A 23,649-nucleotide genomic window follows, 5' to 3' on the forward strand; every position below is an offset into this window, starting at 1 on the left:
AACGGGATGTCTAATAGGAATTTAGAAAGTGTACTTTAATGTACTTAATATATTTAGGAAGTGAAAAGGGCCACAAAGCCATTTGCCGACATGATTAAGTAAAATCCCAGGGTATTTTATCTGTATATTAAAGAAAAAAGAGTAAACCAGGGAAAGAGTAGAACACATTAAGGGTCAAGGGGACAATTTGTGAGAGAAGTGAGAAAGTGTACTTGTGTGAGATATTAAATGAATATTTCTCAGCTAAATTCACTGAAGAGGAGAACATTGGAGTTAGAAGATTTAGAGAGAAGGATGGTGAATTCTAAATTGACATATTGGATGTTTTAGCACATTAAAAGGCAAATCAATGCCCATGGCTTGATAAAGTTTATCCCAGGCTGCTGTCAGGGAGAAGATTGCTGGGGTCCCAACAAATTTTTAAATCTTCATTGACTAAGAATATGGAGCTGGATTGACTGAAGCCAGAAAATGTGATATTTTTATTGAAAGACAGAAGGTATAGGCCAGTTGCTTACATGCTTGTATGAGACTAATTTCTTTGATCAGGAAGCTAATGAAGATTGCTGAGGAAAAAGATTAACCTACATCTGGGAAAGAGGGGATTGATTGATAATGGATCATGGCTGTGCTAAGTGGTGATGGTTTTAAAGTCTTCGAAATCTTAAGTAAGTGTATTGAAGAAAGCTGTGCTATTGATGTAGCCCACATAGACTGGTAAGGTCCCACATGGGTTCTGGCCCAAAAGGTGAAAGCCTTTGGAATCCAGTGCTGTTTGGCAAATTGGATCTAAAATTGAATTGACTTGTAGAAGGAGTTAGAGTTATGTTAGATATATTGTTTTGTGATTGGAAGCCTGTGACCTGTGATCTACCAGAGGGATCCTAGCTGGAAAGCTTTGTTTTTTAACAAACGTTGATGATATGTATGTGAATCTAGGGAGTATGATTCTTGTGTCTGGAGACAATATAATTAAAGGTTTTGGAGCATGATGATTAGGTGGTAGGAGCAGGTAATTTCATGATATTTACAGTCCAGTGCAAAAGCCTTGTGTGTGTGTGTGTATGTATGTATATATATTCTGTGTGTGAACTTGATTCTGTTATGGGTCTCTATAGTGGACTGAGAGTGGTGTGAAGGGGGCAGGGAGAGGGGAGAGACCAGGAAGCAGCAGAGAGATTTTCTGTAATGATCAATAAACTAATAGTTAGGAAGTAAATGACCTTGCCTGGTGTCTGGGGTGCATGCGTCTGCACCCTCACCCCCTCCTCTGATACTCCTTTTTTGCTATCAGTCCCACACCTCTCCCATGGTTCTCCACCCTTGCTATTCCTAATATAATTTGTTCCCGCCAGATTTACAAACTCGCTCTTCACTCTACATTGACAAATGCAGTACTGTGTAAAAACCTTAGGCACCCTTGCTTTTTTGTGTCTAAGGCTTTTGCACAGTATTGTAAGTATCTGTAATTGAGCATGTGAATAGCCAATCATAGAAGGCCACAGGTCAAATTTTAAAAATGGGATTGGTACAGATGGATACTCGATATTGCCACAGATTTAGTGGGCTGAAAGCCTATTTTTATATGCCTGTGTGACTCTTGATTTAAATCTCACAAAGCATCAAAATCAAAATCAAATCAAATCAAGTTTAATTGTCATTCAAACCACTTTTGGATACAACTAAATGAGTCAGCGTTCCTCTGCGGCCAAGGTGCAAAAACATACATGAACATTCAAAATAATGATGAGAGTGAAAAAAATAACATTATAGTGCAAGAAAATACATTTTTAGTCCAAGACCCTGACAGCAGCCGGGGCATGCCCTTTTCTCACTCCTACCATGAGGTAGGAGATACAGAAGCCTGGAGGCACACACTCAGCGATTCAGGAACAGCTCTTCCCCCCTGCCATCCAATTCCTAAATGGACATTGAAGCTTTGGATACTACCTCACTTTTTTAAAAATATGCAGTATTTCTGTTTTTACACGTTAAAAAAAATCTATTTCATATACATAATTGATTTACTTGTTTATTTACTATTATGTTTTATTTTATTTATTATTATTTTTTTCTCTCTGCTAGATTATGAACTGCTGCTGCTAAGTTATCAAATTTCACATCACATGCCAATGATAAACTTGATTCTGATTCTGAGAAGTCCTACAAATTGATAGTCTAGCATGTAATTCCACTAATCTAACACTGGAGGGCAACACCAACAGAAAAGTCCACCCTCAACTGGACTGGGATGCCGCACTACTATGCAAGGCAGAGAACTGAGGCCTAGTCTTTGCAACAATTGAGGCAACACTGCTACCTTGCCCCTGCCCCTTCATCAAACAAAGGAAGCAGGCCTGCAGCAATCAGTATCCAACAGAGTCTTGCAATTGCAAAAGTAACATTCAAGACAGTGACTCACAGTTTCACTGCACGCTGCTTTCACGCCAACTTGAAGGCACCAACACGGGTGCCTCCAAGTAGCAGGCAGTAGCATGGTCTGGACCCAGGTCACCTCTTCCGAACCCAGTCTAGCTTCTCCTGTGGCCTTACTCAAATTCCTAGGCCTGGTAGTCTGACTCAATTTCCCTGGCCTGATGGCTGCTACTCTGAACAATGAGCAGCTCACTGATGCAGTTGACCTGTTATGCATGTAGTTATTGGAGTCGAGAATAGTCTTAATATGTATAAAAACACATCTAACAAAGAAAAAGCTCCTTTGGTTGGCCCGAGTGGCCGTTGTGAGTATATGCGCTACCATCTTACACACCTTAAGCATAACAAATAATTTAAAGAAATTAACTATTTTACATGTAGTTGCCATTTGTTATCATACTAGATATAATCAAAGGAAGTTAGTTACTGATGTGGGGTCTAAATGTTTTGCAGCAAGTTTGTAACATATTAATACCCAAGGATCTTGTAAGCATTTCTTTTTCTTGTCTGATTTGATCATCTGAACAAGGCAATTACATTTACAAATGAAGTAAAATGTTAGCAGCAGTTGTCTAAGCATGTTTAGAAAAAAATGCCGAAGGAATTGATATTCGATTTTGCTTCTCTGTAAAAATGAGAATATGATTTGTAGAGGAGTTCACTGATCACAGCATACTTTTCCCGTGAACTGTTATTTAGCTTCTGCTGTTTCTAATTTGCATTTTTGTACGTAGACATTATCCAGTCAGTTATGAGTACCCTTTGTCTGTTTCCTCTATTCAAAGTTAATGTTGCATTATTATAGTAAACTTTTGAAGATTACTCTTTTAAAGAGTAATTTTAAAATTCACTTTTATCACTACAGATTATTGTTGTTTGTACACTACAAACTGTTTGTTCTCATTTCTTAGTGGGATAACATCTTCAGTCTCAGAAAATTCTTTGAGTAAGACCAGGAGTAATGGGACAGGGATTCATGGAAACAGTAATGTGCATCAAAATCCACCTCAGATAAAAACATCTCCCAGTTTCACATTTGGCTGCAGCTCTGGACTAACCAAAGGAATTTGTACACCAGCATCTAATCATAATTCTCCAAAAGGTGGCCACAAAACACTTGGTCCAGTGAGAGGTAAGATGTCCCTTGATATGTACTTGTAAGTGGTTACTGGAAGTGCCTGCTGTGTTAACCTTTGATGCAGAAAATTACTGATGTTGATGGCTTTTTGGATTTATTTCAAATGTTTTTATTTTTAAATCTAAGTATTATATGTATCATGAATATTTAAAATTATTTGGCAAGGAAAAGGATAGAATGTTTTCACCTGGGTAAAGATAACTGTTTCTTGAAACATTAGTGATCAGGTGAATAGTCAGAAGTTCCATTTTACTACCAATACACCAGAGAACAAAACCCTATAGGTGGTGTTAGATGATTTTACTTGGAAAGATGGACAGACTATTGATGTCTGGAGGATACACCATATAAATGACCAACATAATAGTTATTATAAACATAACATTTATCAACTTTCAAAAGATCTTTGTAGTAATTAGCCATAACAATTCTTGAGCAAATTAATTACATTAAGAGTATCTATAAATGCAGTGCACATCACTAAAGGATCAGTGAATTTGTTTTTATCAGTTTGAATAATCCTTTTAACCTTTTATTTATTTGCAGTGCAAATATTTATAAATTTCTGGTAGTTGTACAGGTTTTTCCAGCTATTCAAAGGTAGAGTGTTCCTATGAAATGGTTTGTAAGCCGGAATGTCATAAAGTGAAGAAGCAATTACCATTCATTTATATGGGAAAAATTTGTGAGCGTTCGCAGACCCAAAAAAAACCTACCAAATCATGCCAAGTAACACATAAAACCTAAAATCACAGTAACATATAGTAAAATCAGGAATGATCTGATAAATACACAGCCTATATAAAGTAGGAATACTTTTCTTTAATTATTGCAGCACTGTCCACCGTAAAGAAAATCTCACACATGTGCTCTTGGCAGCACTCACAGCAAAAGCACTTGGCGCAAGCACTCTTGGCAGAAACAAGTGGCGCAAGTGCTCTCGGCAGAAACACTCTTTCCAGTAACCGTTAAGCTATGGAGCCGCCAACTCATACCAAATAACACATAAAAATACATAGCCTATATAAAGCAGAAATGATGTATGTTCAGTGTAGTTTCACTTGCCGAAATTGGGAAGACGGTGAGCACACTAATGATGGTGTGTTAGGCTGAGTCGCCGGAGGTTGGGGTGGTGGGGGGTAGAGGAGACTGTTGTGTCATCTCCTCATCGTCTGTTTCCATCAAGGCAGGCAGGTCACCTTCTTCTATGTCTGGCTGCCTCAGTGTCAAAGGTTGAGGTTCGTTGTCTGCTGTGGCTGATGTGGAAGGCTTGAAAAATGACAGTATGCTTGACTGCTTAGCCTCGTGCATTTTTCTATCATACAGTTCTTTGTAAGCACTCAAACCATCCTGCAAATATGCCATAAACCTATATACCCTTTCAAAATTAAAGTCATACTTTTCTGCAATCGTTGCAGTGCTGTCAGTCGCAGTGAAAATCTCATGCAATTGCTTCCCGTTCAGTTCCTGGATGACTTCACTTTCGGGCTGTTCGCTACTGTGTTCGGTTTCAATTGTTATCCTTTCCTCTTCATCTGTCAGTTCTTGGTCATGGGATGCCAAAACCTCTTCAACATCACCTTTGTCAACTTCCACAAACCCAGCCTCCTTAGCCAAACTCACTATGTCCTTACTTTGTTCCCTACAATCAAAAATCTTTATTATGTGTAGTTTTACGCTAAGTGTAACACCCTTACGTGCTCTTTTAGGCTTTTCTGATACCTTAGAACTCACCTTGCTAACAGATGCACAAAGTAAATCGACATAAAGCACAGATGCTCACAGGCACATGTTTAAGCAATGCCGGCTAGAATGCAATTCCGGGGAAGGAGCTTGGCTGCTTGGTGCACGCGCTACCTTTTTTCATAATAGTGAAAACACCTTCTGTTAGCGAAAACAGGTAACTAATGTAGGTCTTTCGTAACAGCGTGGTGTCGTAAAGCGAACGTTTGAAAAACGGTGGACACCTGTACTATATTTTCTACTTTCAAGTCAACTTCAGGGCATTGCAGAAAAGATACTGATGTTCTGTATTATATTTGGTTTAAAGTATTATCCTTCAGGGCCTTTTATGTACTTGGATTGATTGGTAATAAAAGCACTCATCAGTTTTTTTTTAGCTTTAGACTTCCTTTCATGGTGAATCCTCAAATTAGGTACAAGATGGTTTATACTTCACCAGTAAGAGATGTTTTTGATCTCTGAGATTAGTTAAAGCTTCAAAATTGTATTCTGTGATAACTAAAGTACTATATAGGCTGTTGTCATACAAATCTTGTTGTAAGAGTTGACAGTGGAGAATATTAAAGACAATTACTTGTATTTTTTAATCAGAATGAAAGTGTGTAAAATTACTGAGAGCAACACACACAAAATACTGGAGGAATTGAGCAGGCTAGGCAGCATCTATGGAAAAGAGTACAGTTGACATTTTGGGCTGAAACCCTTCCAGTCCTGCCGAAGCTTGAACAGTCGACTGTACTCTTTTCCATAGACGCTGCCTGGTCTGTCGAGTTCCTCCAGCATTTTGTGTGTGTTGCTTGGATTTCCAGCATCTGCAGATTTCTCTTGTTTTATAATTATGTAAAAGCTAGCATAAACAGAAAAAATGTAGTTATTGCACCAAAGTGTGCTTTGAAATGAATTACATGTCACCTATTGGGACTCAGGTTACTAATCTCAGATATAGATTTTCATGAACACTATATTACACTCAATAACAACTTGGATATGTGTATTGTACTTGTCATTTGCTGATTTGGTTTGGTATGTGGTTATTGTTTGTTGCTTCTCTCTTGATTATAGTGCACTGAGTCACTCATTGGCATTACATAAAATGATGTGGAATAACTCAGAATTATCGTAAATGAGAATCTTTTGTTCTTGGTAGTAAATTTGCCTTTTATAAAATTATATTTTCTTATGTGTTGGCAGATTGATAATAAAGTTAGCAGTTTCTTCTTCTCATGGCTATGCCGGTACTTTTCAATGAATACTTAACTCCTTACCTTTATTGACTAGACTTTTCTTCCTTTTTAGTTCCTGAGTACTTGAATCAGGCCCAAAGATCCAGTTATAGATAGACCAAATGATTTGCTGTGGTATAATTCCTTGCAATACTATTTGAACAATTTGAACAATACTATTTGAATGATGCTAGTTGAACAATGATACTATTTGAACAACAATAAAATAACATTAACAATTGTAAACTATTTGTTGTAGGAATCACTGGTCAATTTAAATGTTCTCCATTGAATAAGGTGTGAAAATAGTCAACTGCTTTGCATTGGTTAGAACATTTAAAGCACTTATTCATTCCTACATTATTTTTTCTTGTAATTTTATTGTAGTTTAGTTCCAGGGTGCCTAGGGACGACTCGAGTAGCAGCAATACTCTCAATGGATATAATTAAATATTCTCATTTCAGCCTGATACAGCTAAAAAGCACAACTGCTTCCAAGGTCAGTACAGTCAACAAAGATGAATGAGTTTAAATGAAGTATCGCTGCTTAAAACTGACGGAAACAATTGACTGTGGATGGAAGAGCTCACAGAAGAAATTTGGTGGTAGATCGGGGTTACAAGTGCATTTAAGGAATTGGGGCTTTACACTCCCAATACTGACTATCTTGCTAGCAAAAGTGCTATCTCTGGCGAATAAAATTGATGATCTCAGAGTGAGGGTGCTGAATCAGAGGAACGTCACTACCGCGTGTGTCCTTTGTTTCATGGAATCCTGGTTAACCCCTTCTGTACCAGATGCAGCGATTCAGATTGACAGGTTTACTATACACCATCAGGATAGATCTATGAAGTCTCTCAAAAGCAGAGGTGGAGGAGTATGCCTCATGATCAACTCTTCTTGGTGCACAAATATATCAGTGCTGTCCCAATTCTGCTCACCAGACCTGGAATAATTAGTAGTAAAGTGCTGTCCTTTTTACCTACCATGGGAGTTCTCCAGGGCCATTTTGGTAGCGGTATACATTCCACTCAGGCCAATGACAATCAGACATTGCATGATCTGAGCGATGGGAGCAACATGCACAAAACGGTGCGTTCTAATGCCTTCACCATTGTTTTGGGAGATTTTAACTAGGCCAGTCTGAAAAAATCACTAAACAATTACCATCAGCAGATCACTTGCAATACCAGAGGAAACAACACACTGGACCATTGCTACACCACCATCAAGAATGCCTACCGTGCTATTTCACACCATCACTTCGGGAAGTCTGATCACCTGGCTGTACTTCTACTCCCTGAGTATAGGCCGATACTGAAGATTGCAGCACCAGTAGTGAGGATCAAGGAGGTATGGACAAGAGAAGCACAGGAGCACCTACAGGACTGCTTTGAAATGGTGGACTGGAATGTATTTAGGGATTCATCTTCAAACCTGGATGAGTATGCTGCATTTGTTACCGACTTCATTAAAACCTGTGTGGATGAGTGTGTGTCTACAAAGACATACTGCTCATTCCCAAACCAGAAGCTGTGGGTGAACCAGGAGGTATGGCGTCTACTGAGTGCTACATCTGTAGCATTCAAGTCTGGCGATCCAGGCCTGTACCAGAAAACCAGGCATGATCTGCGAAGGGCTATTTCAAGGGGAAGGGACAATTTCAATTGAGGTTGGAAGTGACATCGGATGCACGGCATCTCTAGCAGGGCTTGCAAGACATTACTTCCTACAAAACGAAACCCAATAGCATGAATGGCTGCAATGCTTCACTACCAGATAAACTCAATGCTTTCTATGCCCGCTTTGAAAGGGAGATCTCTGCCTCAGGGGTTGATGGTAGGCTATCTTTAAACAGAGTGAACACTCGCAAGGTGGAAGGTCCCTGGTAAGGCTCTGAAAACCTGTGCCAATCAACTGGCGGGAGTATTCAAAGCTATTTTCAACCTCTCGTTGCTACGGGTGGGTTCCCACTTGCTTCAAAAAGGCAACAATTATACGAGTGCCTTAATGACTATCACCCGGTAACACTCAGATCTACAGTGATGAAATGCTTTGAGAGGTTGGTCGTGACTAGATTGAACTCCTGCCTCAGCAAGGACCTGGACCCATTGCAATTTGCCTGTCACCACAACAGGTCAACAGCAGATGCAACCACTTTGGCTCTCCACACAGCTTTAGACTGCCTGGACAGCACAAACACCTATGCCAGGATGCTGTTCATTGACTATAGCTTAGCATTTAATATCATTCCCACAATCCTGATTGAGAAGTTGCAGAACCTGGGCCTCTGTACCTCCCTCTGCAATTGGATCCTCAACTTCCTAACTAGAGGACCACAGTCTGTGTGGATTGGTGATAACATCTCCTCCTTGCTGATGATCAACACTGGTGCACCTCAGGGGTGTGTGCTTAGCCCACTGCTCTACTCTCTATATACCCATGACTGTGTGGCTAGGCATAGTTCAAATACCATCTATAAATTTGCTGGCGATATAACCGTTGTTGGTAGAATCTCAGGTGGTGACAAGAGGGCGTACAGGAGTGAGATATGCCAACTAATGGAGTGGTGCCACAGCAACAACCTGGCACTCAACGTCAGTAAGATGAAAGAACTGATTGTGGACTTCAAGAAGGGTAAGATGAAGGAACACATACCTGTCCTCTTAGAGGCATCAGATGTGGAGAGAGTGAGCAGTTTCAAGTCCTGGGTGTCAAGATCTCTGAGGATCTAACCTGGTCCCAACATATCAATGCAGTTATAAAGTAGGCAAGACAAAACCCTAATAACAAAATCCCTATTTGATCATTCAGTATTTGTAGTGTTGTATTTGTATAAGAATGAATATCTTCCATATATTCCATTACCCGAAATAAAGCTCTTTTGACTTTCAGAATTGTTCATCTTTATATAAAAACTAAAATGAAAAAAATTGTTCAGTGTTATGTAACAAACAAGTTATGCTGGACAGTTAAATAATTATCTTCATGATAATTTTATGAAATCAATGTAAAATATTACCTTAATATTAACTAAACTGTAGAGAGACTTGAAAAGAACATCGTGTATCTGTAAGTAAACATGGCATAACTTTAATTTCTACAGTATTCCAACTTAAACTCTTTTCATGTGAAAGTTACGTGTAGAATTACAATTCATTAACTCTGTAGCTTTTGTGTTTTGTTCACTTAGAAACCAGAGCACAGGAGAAGCGTCGTCAGCACCAGGCCATGCTGCGAGCAGCAGCAGTCAACAACTCCGGCAGCCAGCGTAATTCTCCTACTTATCGATACATGCAGTGCCCTACAACTGTCTCCCTTGGATACTCAAGAGACCCAACCCAAGTTCAGCCTTCTAAATTAGGGTCCTGTACTCTTCAACCGTCCTTCAACGTATCAGGTTTGTATGCAATCAAAACTCAAAGCGTTTCCAAGTATTACCCATCTCTGAAATCCAGTTCCAAACCAAGTCTGTTGAATGAAGCCTTAAGCAAACACCTGTCACCTCTGCTTCACCCGAGTGTTCCTTCCCTGGGATTTCTGAATGAAAAGAACAGAGTTTTGGGATCTTCGTATAGAATCAAGAGCCAGCAAGGAAGGGAAAATCAGAGTTGACAATAGGATGTGACTAACTGAAAGAGAACACAGTATATATCACATTTTCTTTCTAGAAACTGTTGCAAGAATGAGGGACCAACGTGATTCTATTGTTTTGAGATTTTCCTGATATAATTGGTTGTGCATTCGGTTCCACAAACTGATTAGAAGGTCTGTTCCACCACAAAATGCAATCTCAAATTTATCTTTCTTCCCCTCATTTTGGATTTTGATGGATAGCATTGCTGTTAAAGTAACACACACAAAATACTGAAGGAACTGAGCAGACCAGGAAGCATCTATAGGAAAGAGTACAGTTGACGTTTCGGACCCTGTGTGGTTTTTCAGTGTTGACAAGTTATCTTTAGACAAGCTAAGTGAGAGATTGTTTGTTTAATGATAACTTCTCATGATAATGAAAGAGATTATATTTTATTGTTGTCCCAGGTAACCAGGGGATGGATAATTTAGTGTTTTTTTCCTCCAAGTACAGCCATGTTTTGTATGCTTAAATGTCATCAAAGGGGAGCAAAAATGTATTTGACTTGTAGACTTCAGTATTATTGAGAATAGCATTACATAGAGAAGGGAAATGATATTTTAAAGCCTATGAATTTGTTTATACCATTTGTGTATTTAGTTGTTTGCTATTTCTGTATTATCAATATTTGTTGGCCTCGAGATAGGCTAATTCTTAGTATGTATTGTATTTTCTATTTAACATTTAAGAAATAAGTTTCTTGTCCCAGTCTTTTTGATTTCTGACATTCCTTCCTACCCAAACTCATACCTTTTAACTCAGTTCCATAATCAGAAGTCATGCTGTCTTGTCAAGTATAAGACTGTTCCTTATTTGGATGGGTGTTCGACAGACTGAACTGGTCCAGTCTGCACATCTACTCTCACTTCCTTTGCAGTAGGTTGGATGTGAAAGATGATAGCTCCAGTTCTGGTAATGGCACTTTTTGGGAGGGTTTGACAGGGTAGATACTAGGATATTATTTCTGTCTTGCTCAGTAATAAGGTTATTACCAGAACTGAAATTTGCTATTCCAGCTGAGAACCAGTTGGTGAAAAAAAATTAGCCTAGTTTGGAGATATGGATGAAAAAATAAGAAGTGTTCTCATCTTGGAATGGCAGTATACCACTGAAGTATATTAACGGTATTAAAATATAGAAGGAGGCTATGTCCTTTAATTATTGATAGATGCCAAAAAAGTGGTCTTGCTTTGATTTGAGTCATTGCAAAATTCTTCATTTTGCTCATTACCATTCCTAGAAGTGTAAGTAATGGAAGAACACAGAATTTAATGGATGTAGCACTATCATTCCCAAAGTTGAAAATCAGGTTATTGCTGAAGAGCAGCTTAATATCAGGATTGTATTAGCTACCATAAGTCAGTACAGGGGGAAATACTGGAATATTATTTTAATTATGTGCAAATTCTGTAAAAAAATAATAATAATAATAATAATAATTTCGGAAGTACTTTGTGGTTCCAATGAGAAGTTTGCCTACAAACAATGTAAGAGTGAATATGGATAGAAAGGTTAAGTGGCAAAAACTGAGGAATTAATTCGTGTCTTCCTTCCTGATCCATGTACTTGAATGTGCCTGTATCATTTCTGAAAAATGTAATTTGATGTTGGATATCATATCAAAAAGTGTGGTTAATACAGTGAACAGATGATGGTGAATGAGATTGCAATTTAATGTTATCAAGTAGGTAAATTAAATTCAAGTTGGTAGACGTGTGCTAGATTTTTAAAATATACTTTTGATTTTGAGGTGGTGCAATATTGTTGCATGGAATTGATTTCTGCAGGGGAGTGCCACTTTTCATAATATCCCTCAGTACACAGAAAGTTAGAAGCTTTTGAGAGGATTGACAAGGTAGATACTAGGATATTATTTTCTTAGCCCAGTAAGTCTAAAACCAAAGTTTTAGACTAAGGGTGAGGGCTGAATTAGTGAACAGAATTCTTATTTTATTAGAAACTTGTGAATCTCTCAAAGTTTCTGCCATTGCATTCCACCCCTGGAGACTTAAGCAATGTTCTCAAGTGAAAGGAGTTCTAATTCAGGGAGGACTTCCTCTTCCCCCACATTTGAGAGGCAGTGGCATGGTACAGAGAAAAATGTTCTCTGAATGTCTATACTAACATTTATTTCCAAGCCATTTTCAGAGAAGTTACTTGGATGTTTATCATGTTGCTTATAGAACTTAGATGTTTACAAATCAAATGTGTGTGCACCTTTTCTTGTGCTTCAAAATGACTTGGCTACAGAGTATATTGACACATCCTGAGGCGATAAACAGTTCTAGTTAAAAGCAGGTTATTTCTTATTTGACTGACTTTCAGAGTTGAGGATGTGAGGAGTATAAGCCAGGACCTTCCTGCAGTCAATAAATTGAAATTATCTGACCTTCATTGTGATACCGAACAAGTCAGATGAGATTGAGATTGTTGTTCATACTTTTGTGCATATCTGTAGATAGCATGCATAAGAACTATAAATAATTGATCATATCTATATTGTTTTATGTTTAATACAACTGAAATTTTAAAATTAATCGTCTAAGAATTTAAATTGCCTGTTTTAAGGCCTACTTTTAAATTTCTAGGTGCATGAGCATCCACTTTTTGAATTTGATGTACCAATATTAAAAGGTTATTTTAGATATCGTTTGTGTAAATCTACCCATTTAAACAAGTTTTGAATACTATGACATTCAAAGTAGCAAACTGATGTGTGCACCTATTGAAATTTGTTGTTACACTGAGCAATACTGCACAGCTATTTTATATTTTCCATGATTCTACCTTGTATGTATATTAGTGTCCTACACACACACACCACACAAACACACACACCACACACACACACACACACACACACACTCACACACTCACACACACACACACTCACACACTCACACACTCACACACTCACACACTCACACACTCACACACTCACACACTCACACACTCACACACTCACACACTCACACACACACACACTCACTCCCCTGAGATTTGGTTTGAAACCCATACAAAACTTCAGTGTCATTACGAGTTGTTGTGGAGCCCAGTTTAAAAGGAGATTGAATCCTTTTGCTGTTTGCTGGCAAAGTTCAGACATTCAAAAAAGTAGACATTTTTTTCAAGAACGTTTGTTTAGCTTGCAATAGTTTTAAGTAAAAAAAAGTGTGATGTAAAATTCCATAAAACTTCAGTTATAGCAGCAAAGGCAATTGTATTTCCCAACTGGCACAGTGTTTCTTCAAACTCCTGTGGCTCTGGATTGCAGCTTTTGAATCCAGAGATGGAATTTCAGTATCAGGCATAAATGCTTGTGACCACTGTCCATCAATGTATTGGAATATCATATACAGGTTGAGCGCCCCTTATTCGAAATTCCAAAATCCAAACAACTCTGAAATCCAAAATTTTTTTGAGCTTCACCAAAGGAAGATTCCACAAGGTGCTGGGAAGGTTCACAGGTGATGTGCAAGTCTCTGCATATCTAATGCAGTCTCTGCACGTGTCTAATGAACAGAAATTAATGAAAAATTGAATAAACACTGCACAAAAAAGATATAAAGATCTCAAACATGTACTGTAAGAGTGGATTCGCCAGTGTTGGTGTACATATACCACTTAAGTGTATGCTGATCATGAAATAAGCAAAGATCTTTCATGACAAACTGAATATTGAAGGTAATTCTGAGTACTCAGTAGGCTGGTTACAGAAATTTCAGATGAGGCATGATGTTAAATGGCCAGGATTATCACCGATGAAAATCTAACATGCTGAACAGCTTCATCAGTACATAGCGTATGTGTAATGAACAAGTATAAGACAAAGACAAAGCACAAACTTTCAATGTTGGGGAGGATGGCGATGTCAAACAGCCACTGACTGCCGAGGTAGTGATAGCTATTAAAAATGTTACATAAAACTACCTTCAGGGTATATGTAGAAGCTGCATATGTAATGTAACTGTATTTCAAATTTAGACTTGGGTCACATCCCCAAGGTTTTTGGTTATAAAGATGGAAGCACTTCTGGCCCCAGGCATTTCGGAAAAGGGGTGCTCAACCTGTACCTCAATTTGAGAGCCTCCAGATTTATGCTACGTGGAAATTGAGCATCTTAATTTACATATCTTTGTCTATTATGGAGATAACACAAGTTGAGGGCATATTGTCTTTTGAGATTGAAGATGATGATTAGAGATTGTAAGCAATTTTATTGCAGTTAAAGATTACAACTTTAAACAAAATATCAAGCACAGTCTTTTAAAAGTAGATAGACAATAGGTGCAGAAGTAGACCATTCGGCTCCTCGAGCCTCCACCGCCATTCTGAGATCATGGCTGATCATCTACTAAAAATACCCGGTTCCTGCCTTGTCCCCATATCCCTTGATTCCCCTATCCATAAGATACCTATCTAGCTCCTTCTTGAAAACATCCAGAGAATTGGCCTCCACTGCCTTCTGAGGCAGTGCATTCCACACCCCCACAACTCTCTGGGAGAAGAAGTTTTTCCTTAACTCTGTCCTAAATGGCCTACCCCTTATTCTCAAACCATGCCCTCGGGTACTGGACTCTCCCAGCATCTGGAACATATTTCCTGCCTCTATCTTGTCCAATCCCTTAATAATCTTATATGTTGCAATCAGATCCCCTCTCAATCTCCTTAATTCCAGTGTGTACAAGCCCAGTCTCTCCAACCTCTCTGAGTAAGACAGTCCGGACATCCGAGGAATTAACCTGAAGAAGTCCTGAAGAAGATCTATGTATCTAACTCCAGTGAAGTTCTATCAAAGTTTGATTAGTGTGTAAGAATAAGTCAAGTGATCACACTCTATTCCTTCCAGTTCTATTAAGAAGAGTGAATAAAACTCAAGGGCAATTTAAAATTTTCATCATGGAGATTAATTGCGTGAACTGATTAAGTGATCCTTTCTTTTCTTGTGCCGCATTATATTCATGTGTGCATGATTTTTGAATAAAGACCCAATCTTACTCATTTATCTTCTAGCAATAGATCTGAATATGCATATCTAAATTTATTTATTCCACCCAAGGCAGTAATATCCATTATTTGTTTCACTGATTTAGAATAAAGTTGTAGTAAAAGTATACTCAGTAAACAAAGTAAGAACGAAATATTGCCTTAAGGGCAAATTTAAATGGCAAATGCACTACAATGTAAAAACATTTACTTCATTAAAGCAATTCGTGACTGAGATGAAGAAATCAAAATGGCTACTTTCTTTTGAAGGCAAGTTACCATTTAAGTTTGTTTATTGTTGATTTTAATTATTAGAAGTCAACCCATTATTAATTTAAAAACTTCATTTTGTCACATTGCACCTTATATTAAAATACTATTTGCTTTCTATGAAGATAATTGGTTATGAAATGAATCATATTTTCTAACCTATTAGGGAAGTGAAGGATGCCAGATTGGTGAATTATAATGTTGATTATGAATATGGTTGCATGTGTGTTATTAGATGGAATGTGGAAAATCTTAGGCAAGAATTGAAACAACTGACATGGAAACTATTTCCCTACGTGCTTATAACTGTGATGAATGTTATGAATGTTAGTGCATATTTATTCATAATTCCTTGTTTGAATTGATACAGTAAAACAGATTCTGGTGTAAAATTGTATTGATGAAAATTGTACACTGAAATTTGGTATCTTGCTAATGAAGTCAATTGTGATTGCAAAAGCACTTTAGAGTCCACCCCTATCTTTTGTACCTCTAATACTTGACAGTAGTTTGATACTGGGTAATGTATGAAGTTATTTGAAGAAAGGATCTAAGTGACCTGAATTCTATTTGTTTTTCTGAAGTATGAAAGCATACATTTCAATGGAAATGAGGATTTATCTTTTACTTCTTATTGTTCTTCTTTCTACAAATTTCCATTCCTCACCATTTCGACATTCACAGAACGTTATAATACGTGACATTGGAGAAGTTTTAGCAGTAACATTCCTGGTTATTCGCTAATGGTTATGTGATGATATTTGGCAGTGGGCACTGAATTTTGTTAATATAATTTTGAGACCATTTTGGTTTTTGTAGTATGGCTAAAATGTTGTTCTTGGTAATATCCTGAAAACAAAAGAAAACTGGATCTCGAACTGGAGCTGCTGATGCAATTGTAATTTGAGTTCCTTCAATAGAGTCTGTTTTTCTGGTTAACCAAGTAAACTTTGTTTCATTACATTAAATATATATCAGCTAGCCAGTTTTATTGCTCATCTACATGTAAGATGTCTTATGCTAAAATGACAAGTTGAGGCTCATTTCAAGTAACTTCTTGTTTTGTTTATGTTTGATGTAATTACCTGGAGGGATCATTTGCTCAGCTGTGAAAATTTCATCAGAATAATTTTATTGACTTTGTCATATAAAAGATGCAGGCTTATAAATGTATTCAGAACTGTTTGAAAACTGATTTGGTGGCTTACTAGATTTGCCTTTTTTAACATTTATCTTTCACGGCTGGATATCAGATAGGATTTGTGATATTTCTGATATTTAAAGATGCATTGGTTTGCTGTCAGAGTGTTTGAGATGTGCAGTATAATTGTTGTGAAAACTAAGTACTTGTCTATAGGTAATGCACCTGAGATGGAAATTTGTGCAAGGCTTCAGAACTTTCTAAATTCATTTAGTGAGTTGATTGTGGTAACTTAATAACTTAATAACCAATGTCCAACTTCTGGCCTTTATGGCTTAAAGCTGCATATCGTAAACACCTTCCGCAGGTGACAGTCTGTATGTAAATATTGGTGCTTTTGTTTTTGCGGCAGTTAAGTTTTTTCTCAGTGGCACAGCTTGATTTACAACACAGCAGTGAGTAAAGTGTGGAGTTAAAGCATTTCACACTCCCTATCCTCATTGAAGTGTTTGCCTCTGTTCAGTGCATTTCCTATAATAGTCTGGGTTTGAAAACATCCAAAAAGTTGTAAATTGACAAACAATTTTGCAGTAGTCTGATTTTCCATTAGCATTTATCTGATTCTACAGTAGATGGTTTTGAATAATTTAGAATTGAACCAATAGTGCTGAACAAGTTTTAGTACTTTTCGGAATTGAATTTGCATTTTTTAAAAATAAAATTGTCTTTTATATTGGAAGTAGTTTTAGATTGTGTTTTACTGTTGTAGTTTTGCACAGAACTTTTTTGAGACTTACAGTGCAACCAATGCTTTATTTCTTTTATTTTCTTCGTATGTTAGAATATGAAATATCCTGTTGAGGGGCAGAGGATATGGGGATGAAATTGCAGAATATTTTATGACATGAGGTAAGGTAAGAAAAATTCAGAAATGAGCAAGATATAAAATAGCACAACATTCTTTCTGAAACATGAAAATGGTCATCTGAAAATGAATAATTTATTCCTGCTTAGAGGAAAGGTGAAGGTGCACAAGGTTTGTGCTCTATTGTATGAAATAAGTCCAACATTTCTAATAGCACAAGTACCAAAGCAAGCAAGGATTTTTTTGTATGTGTTAAAGTTTGTAAATTATCCTTAGTGTCTAATTGATTGTATTTGATACCTTTTAGAATATATTGATACTCCTATGAATAATTGACAGTTTCATATCTCTGTAATTTAAATATCCTTCAATAATTTTGTTATTCTTGTGGAGTTTGTGCAGTTTTTTCATATGTGTGTTTTTGGTAAATAAACTTTATTTATATGTTTTCAAAAATATTTTCTCTTGTATTGTTCCTTTTTTCAATGAGATCATGCGTGCACACATAATAACCAATGTGTATAAATTACAATAAGAACGTAAACCACTAGAAATACTTAGCATCTTGGGAACAGAGAGTTAACAATTCATCTCTTCATATAGATGTAGTCCAATCTGCTGAGTATTTCCAGTATTTTCTGTTCTTATTTTAGATTTCCAGATTTCCAGCATCTGGATTTTAAATGTTTTTCTTTTATATAGGTCCAAAGCCAGTTTATGCACTGATCTATTTTTAGTTAAAGGTGGACGTTAACCTGAATACTACTTTGCCCATGCCAGAAATAGTTTTATTATGTGTATATGATAGGATATGTCTTGTGTACAATGTCTTATGTTTCACAGTATATACCATACTGTTTATGGCATGTCTTATGAGGACAGGTTGAGCGAACTAGTACTTTTCTCTTTTGAGTGAAGAAGGTTGAGAGCTGTCTTGATATAATTGTACAAAAGATAAGAGGCATAGATCTCATCATAAAACTTTTTTCCAGGGTGTAAATGGTTGATATGAAGGTACAAAATTTTAAGGTGATTGGAGAGAAGTATAGGGAGGATGTGAGGGGTACTTTTTTTTTTACACAGAATGATGGGTGCATGAAATGCCCTAAGGGGAGTTGCAATGGAAGCAGATTAATTAGGGACATTTATGAAATTCTTGGATAGGCACATGGTTGATAGAAAAATGGAGGGTTGCGTGAGGTAAGGGTAAGCGTGATCTTTCAGTAGGTTTTAACACTCATGGGCATGTGGATAAAAGAAAAATAGAAGACTGCATGGGAAGGAAGTGTTAGATTGATCTTGGAGTAGGTTAAAAGGTCGGCACAATTTCTTGGGTCGAAGTGTCTGTACTGTGTACTATGATATAAACTGCTTTTCTCACTACTTTGTGTAATGGAGTTGGTCTTTGGAGAAAGGTCAGATTAGTTTAACTGGCTATGTAATAAGTCACATAAATCCCACTGATTAGGAACCTGATTTGATTTGGCACTTGAGTTTGTTAAAATTTATTGGTAGGAGCACTACATTTTTAAGATTCAGCTTCAGAGCAATCATCATTCCAGTGGACTTGGATACCCACAGGCCTTGATGGTGATGTCATCAGAGCATCGTCTTATGAATTTTTTTTCACGTGGAGAGGATACGAAAATAAGAATGCAGTATTTTACAAAACCTGTGAACGTATTGGAAGCAAAGGGACACTGGCGACTTGTAATAGAAACTACATTGAATGTTGAATTGAAATTGGAAACTCTGGTTTTCAGTAGAATTCTTGGCGTTAACATCACTGGTCATTCTGGTAAGAGGACATTATCCTTTTTGATCTGCTGTGCTGTTCTATTTAATAATGTAATGAAAACCTATTTTGTATGTGTTACTGTCATAGAACTTGCTGCTTTGGTCATTTTTCCATCAGTGGAAGGCCAATTGCAGCGTTCCAGTGAGGTGAACAGTGTAAGCCAACTATATGTGAAATATTTGAACCAAGACAGGCTTTACAAAGACTTAATCATTTCCTCCTTGCACAGGTTTTTTTTAAGCCAATCCTATCTGATCTGGCTGTACTGGTTCACAAGTGAATTGCTGTTCTGGTCCTCTGTTATATGTTATGCACCTTCAACCCCCAAATAAGAATCAATTTGTCTCTGAGTTGGGCAAATAAGCTTTCATTTCACCTCTTTACCACTTTAAATGTAATAACTACCACAAGTTGTGGGATTTGAACATTTTTATTTAGCCAAGGAAGGTGTTGAGTACACACAGTGCTGTTATGCTAGATGGCAAAATCTGTTTGCAATCTAATTTCATGAAATTGATTATCTCTCAGTTTCTATAATAAAATGGCCTAATATCTCATCAGGAAACATTGGGAATGATTTCAATGTTCAGCACTGGCATTAAATTGGTGATGTAAGTCAGCTGCTTGATGAGTACTTGAGAAAGGAAAACTTGATTGGGTGTTTAATTTACAGCCAGTTTGATACCACCAGCTGTCTGTCACCCCCAAAAGTGAAAACAATCCCTTTTTTTTTAATGATGAAGTGCTTTGTTTTTCCTATTAATTTGTAATATTATTAACAGGACATCAAAATTATACACTTAACAACTATCCTTAAATGTTGTCAAATAATATTTCATTTACAATTAGTGCAAACTTATAAAAATCTGCTTGTGTAACACTGATTTAGAAAATCAAATTAACTAGTATTTCTATGTCGTCTTTTGCGGCTACTGTGAACTGGCTGCTGCATCCATTCTAATCTTAAATACAGTATTTTACCCTTAATTCCTCCTTGAGACCATAAGACATTGGAGCAGAATTAAGCCATTTGACCCATTGAAGCTGATCTAGCATTTCATCATGACTGCTCCATTTTTCTTCTCAGTCCCAATAGAAACAGAAGCATAGAAAGCCTGCAGCACAGTACAGGCCCTTCGGCCCACAAAGCTGTGCCGAAAATGTCCCTACTATAGAAATTACCTAGGGATATCCATAGCCCTCTATTTTTCTAAGCTCCATATACCTATCCAGGTGTCTCTTAAAAGACCCTATCGTATCTGCCTCCATCACCATTGCCGGCAGCCCATTCCAATTACTCACCACTCTCTGCATTTAAAAAAATACTAACTAACTTACCTCTGACGTCTCCTCTTTACCTACATCCAAGCACCTTAAAACTGTGCCCTCTTGTGTTAGCCATTTCAGCCCTGGGAAAAAGCTTCTGACTATCCACACAATCAATACTTCTCATCATCTTTTACAATCTGCTGCCTTTTCCCCATATTCCTTCATGCCCTGACCAATCAAGAATCTATCAATCTCTACCTTAAATATATGTAAAGATTTGGCCTGTGGCAACAAATTCCACAGATTCACCACTCTTGGGCTAAAGAAATTCCTTCCTATTTCTGACCTAAAAGACACTTCTCTATTCTGAGATTGTGTCCTCGGCCCTAGATTCTCCCACCATGGCAAATATCTTCTCCACATCCACTCAACTGAGGTCTTTCAACATACATTATGTTTCAATGAGATCATCCCTCATTCTTCAGAAATCCAATTAATACAGCCCAGAGACATCCATGATGTTGTGGGCTGAAACCTGCATCCCAATGTGTCTTAAGACTAATGATCATGCCTTTCCCTGTGACTTTAAGCCCAGGTGTTACACCTTCATCAGAAAGGAACGTGTAGTTGAGGCCAAAGTTTAAACCAGTCATCATTTTATTGAATGATGGTTCAATAAAATGGTCAAAAATTAATGGTCATACCACTCTATCTGATGTTTCAGCAAATTGTGGAAAACACAATTTAGAGTCCCAAACAGTTCTTCCAGTTGAGGCAACACTTCACCTGCGAATAGTTGACTCATCTATTTGTCTAATGCTTCCGATGTGGCAGCCCCAACATCGGTGAGACCCATCGTAAATTGGAAGACTGTTTCATTGAGCACCTCCACACCATCCACCACAAGTGGGACATCCTATTGGCCAACATTTTAATCTGATTCCCATTCCTGTTACAGCGTGTCGATCTGTGGCCTCCTCTTGTGTCAAGATGAGGCCATCCTCAGGGGGGAGGAGCAACACCTTGTATTCTGTCTGGGTACCATCCAACCTGATGATATAAATATCAATTTCTCTTCCTGGTGAACAAATTCCACTGACCTCCCCCCATCATTCCCCACTCTGATCTTTCACTTCTTACCTGCCTATTACTTCCCCGGGTCACTTCCTCCTTCCCTTTCTCCTATTGTCCACTCTCCTATACTGTCAGATTCTTTCTTCTCAAGCCTTTGACCTTTCCCATCCACCTGGTTTTACCTATCACCTTCCAGCTGGCCTCTTTCCCTCCCCCCCCCACCTTTTTATTCTGGGATCTTCTCTCTTTCTTCTCAGTCCTGATGAAAGGTCTTGGCCCAAAACATTGACTGTTTACCCTTTTTCACAGATGCTGCCCGACTTGTTGAGTTCCCTCAGCATTTTGTATGTATTACTGTGGAAAACACTCTACAATTTCCTATCATTTCCCATTTAGGTAATAAATAGATCTTGACTTCCTCTTGTTAAAGTGTCAAATGCAGTTATTGGTGTACATGAAATACAAAGTGATGAAAGTTGACATTAGCAATGCCACTAAAATGCAAGCTGTTGGACCCATTCCATTTCAGCAGTGAGTAACCTATTTCTCCTGTTCCATCCTTGAAAGAAGCCATGTTTAGAACAGTTGCTTCGATGAGTTGTGGTTTTTGACCTTTTCCATGTGGTCTTTATGATAAATGTCCATTAAACTGATTTTAAATATGTATATGAGTTTTTTTAAAGTACACTGTTAAATTTGCATTTAAAAGGAAAATTGGATGTAATGGTCTTTTGCCAAATACAGTTAGAGAACTTCACCTATTACAACAGAGTACAACTGATAGTTTGAAATAGATTATGTTATGACTTTCATATAACCTGGAATTTATTTTTGAAATTGATTGTTGCGGCAATATTCATTTTTTTAAAACATGCTCTTTATTTATTCCATTCTTATGAGAAAGTTAAGCACAAAAACATTGGAGCAAATAAAAAGTTTGTGCTATGTTTTTAAGGACAGATAAAAATAGTTAAATAAGTTTGAGCTGAGGGTAAACACGAGGAAATCTGCAGATGCTGGAAATTCAAACAACACAGACAAAATGCTGGTGGAACACAGCAGGCCAGGCAGCATCTATAAGAAGCACTGTCGACGTTTCGGGCCGAAACCCTTCGTCAGGACTAACTGAAGGGAAAGATACTAAGAGATTTGGAAGTAGTGGGGGGAGGGGGAAAAGAAAATAATAGGAGAAGACCGGAGGGGGTGGGATGAAGCTAAGAGCTGGAAAGGTGATTGGCCTATCACCCCACCAGCCGCCAGGTCCAACATGTTATTCTCTGTAACTTCCGCCACCTCCAACAGGATTCCACTACCAAGCACATCGTTCTCTCCCCCCCCCCCCCTTCTGCTTTCCACAGGGATTGCTCCCTATGCAACTCCCTTGTCCACTCGCTCACTCCATCCCTTCCCACCGATCTGCCTCCTGGTACTTATCCTCGTAGGCGGAACAAGTGCTACACCTGCCTTTACACTTCCTCCCTCACCACCATTCAGGGCCCCAGACAGTCCTTCCAGATGAGGCGACACTTCACCTGTGAGACAGCAGGTGTGGTATACTGCGTCCGGTGCTCCTGGTACGGTCTTTTATATATTGGTGAGACCCGGCGCAGTCTGGGAGACCGTTTCGCTGAACACCTACGCTCAGTCCACCAGAGAAAGCAGGATCTCCCAGTGGCCACACATTTTAATTCCACATTCCATTCCCATTCTGATATGTCTATCTATGGCCTCCTCTACTGTCAAGATGAAGCCACATTCAGGTTGGAGGAACAGCACCTTATATGCCGGCTGAGTAGCCTCCAACCTGATGGCAGGAACATTGGCTTCTCTAACTTCTGTTAATGTCCCTCCTCCCCTTCTTACCTCATCCCTGACTTATTTAATTGTTTGTTTTTTTTTCTCTCTCTCTCCCTCTCCCTCTCTCTCTCCCTCTCTCTCTCTCTCCCTCTCTCCCTCTCTCCCTCTCTCCCTCTCTCCCTCTCTCCCCGTCTCCCCCATCTCCCCGTCTCCCCCATCTCCCCGTCTCCCCCTCTCCCCCTCCCCCTCTCTCCCCCTCTCTCCCCCTCTCT

General features: G+C 38.2%; 1 protein-coding gene across 9 annotated transcripts in view; it reads left to right on the top strand.

Moving 5' to 3' along the window:
* The window catches only part of agbl5 (AGBL carboxypeptidase 5), a 129,099-nt gene that overhangs the window by 54,148 nt on the left and 51,302 nt on the right, over positions 1–23,649 (top strand). For 8 of the 9 annotated variants that reach the window (XM_059981740.1, XM_059981743.1, XM_059981745.1 and 5 more), the window contains exons 11-12: positions 3,348–3,568; positions 9,734–9,940. In XM_059981740.1, coding sequence (XP_059837723.1) covers positions 3,348–3,568; positions 9,734–9,940 — 428 coding nt within the window. Of the gene's footprint in view, positions 1–3,347; positions 3,569–9,733; positions 9,941–17,415; positions 17,651–23,649 lie in introns of those variants that run through there. The other variant, XM_059981748.1, reaches the window with a different exon arrangement.

Source organism: Hypanus sabinus, chromosome 10 (genome assembly GCF_030144855.1).
Source record: "Hypanus sabinus isolate sHypSab1 chromosome 10, sHypSab1.hap1, whole genome shotgun sequence".
In the NCBI taxonomy this organism is placed as follows: domain Eukaryota; kingdom Metazoa; phylum Chordata; class Chondrichthyes; order Myliobatiformes; family Dasyatidae; genus Hypanus; species Hypanus sabinus.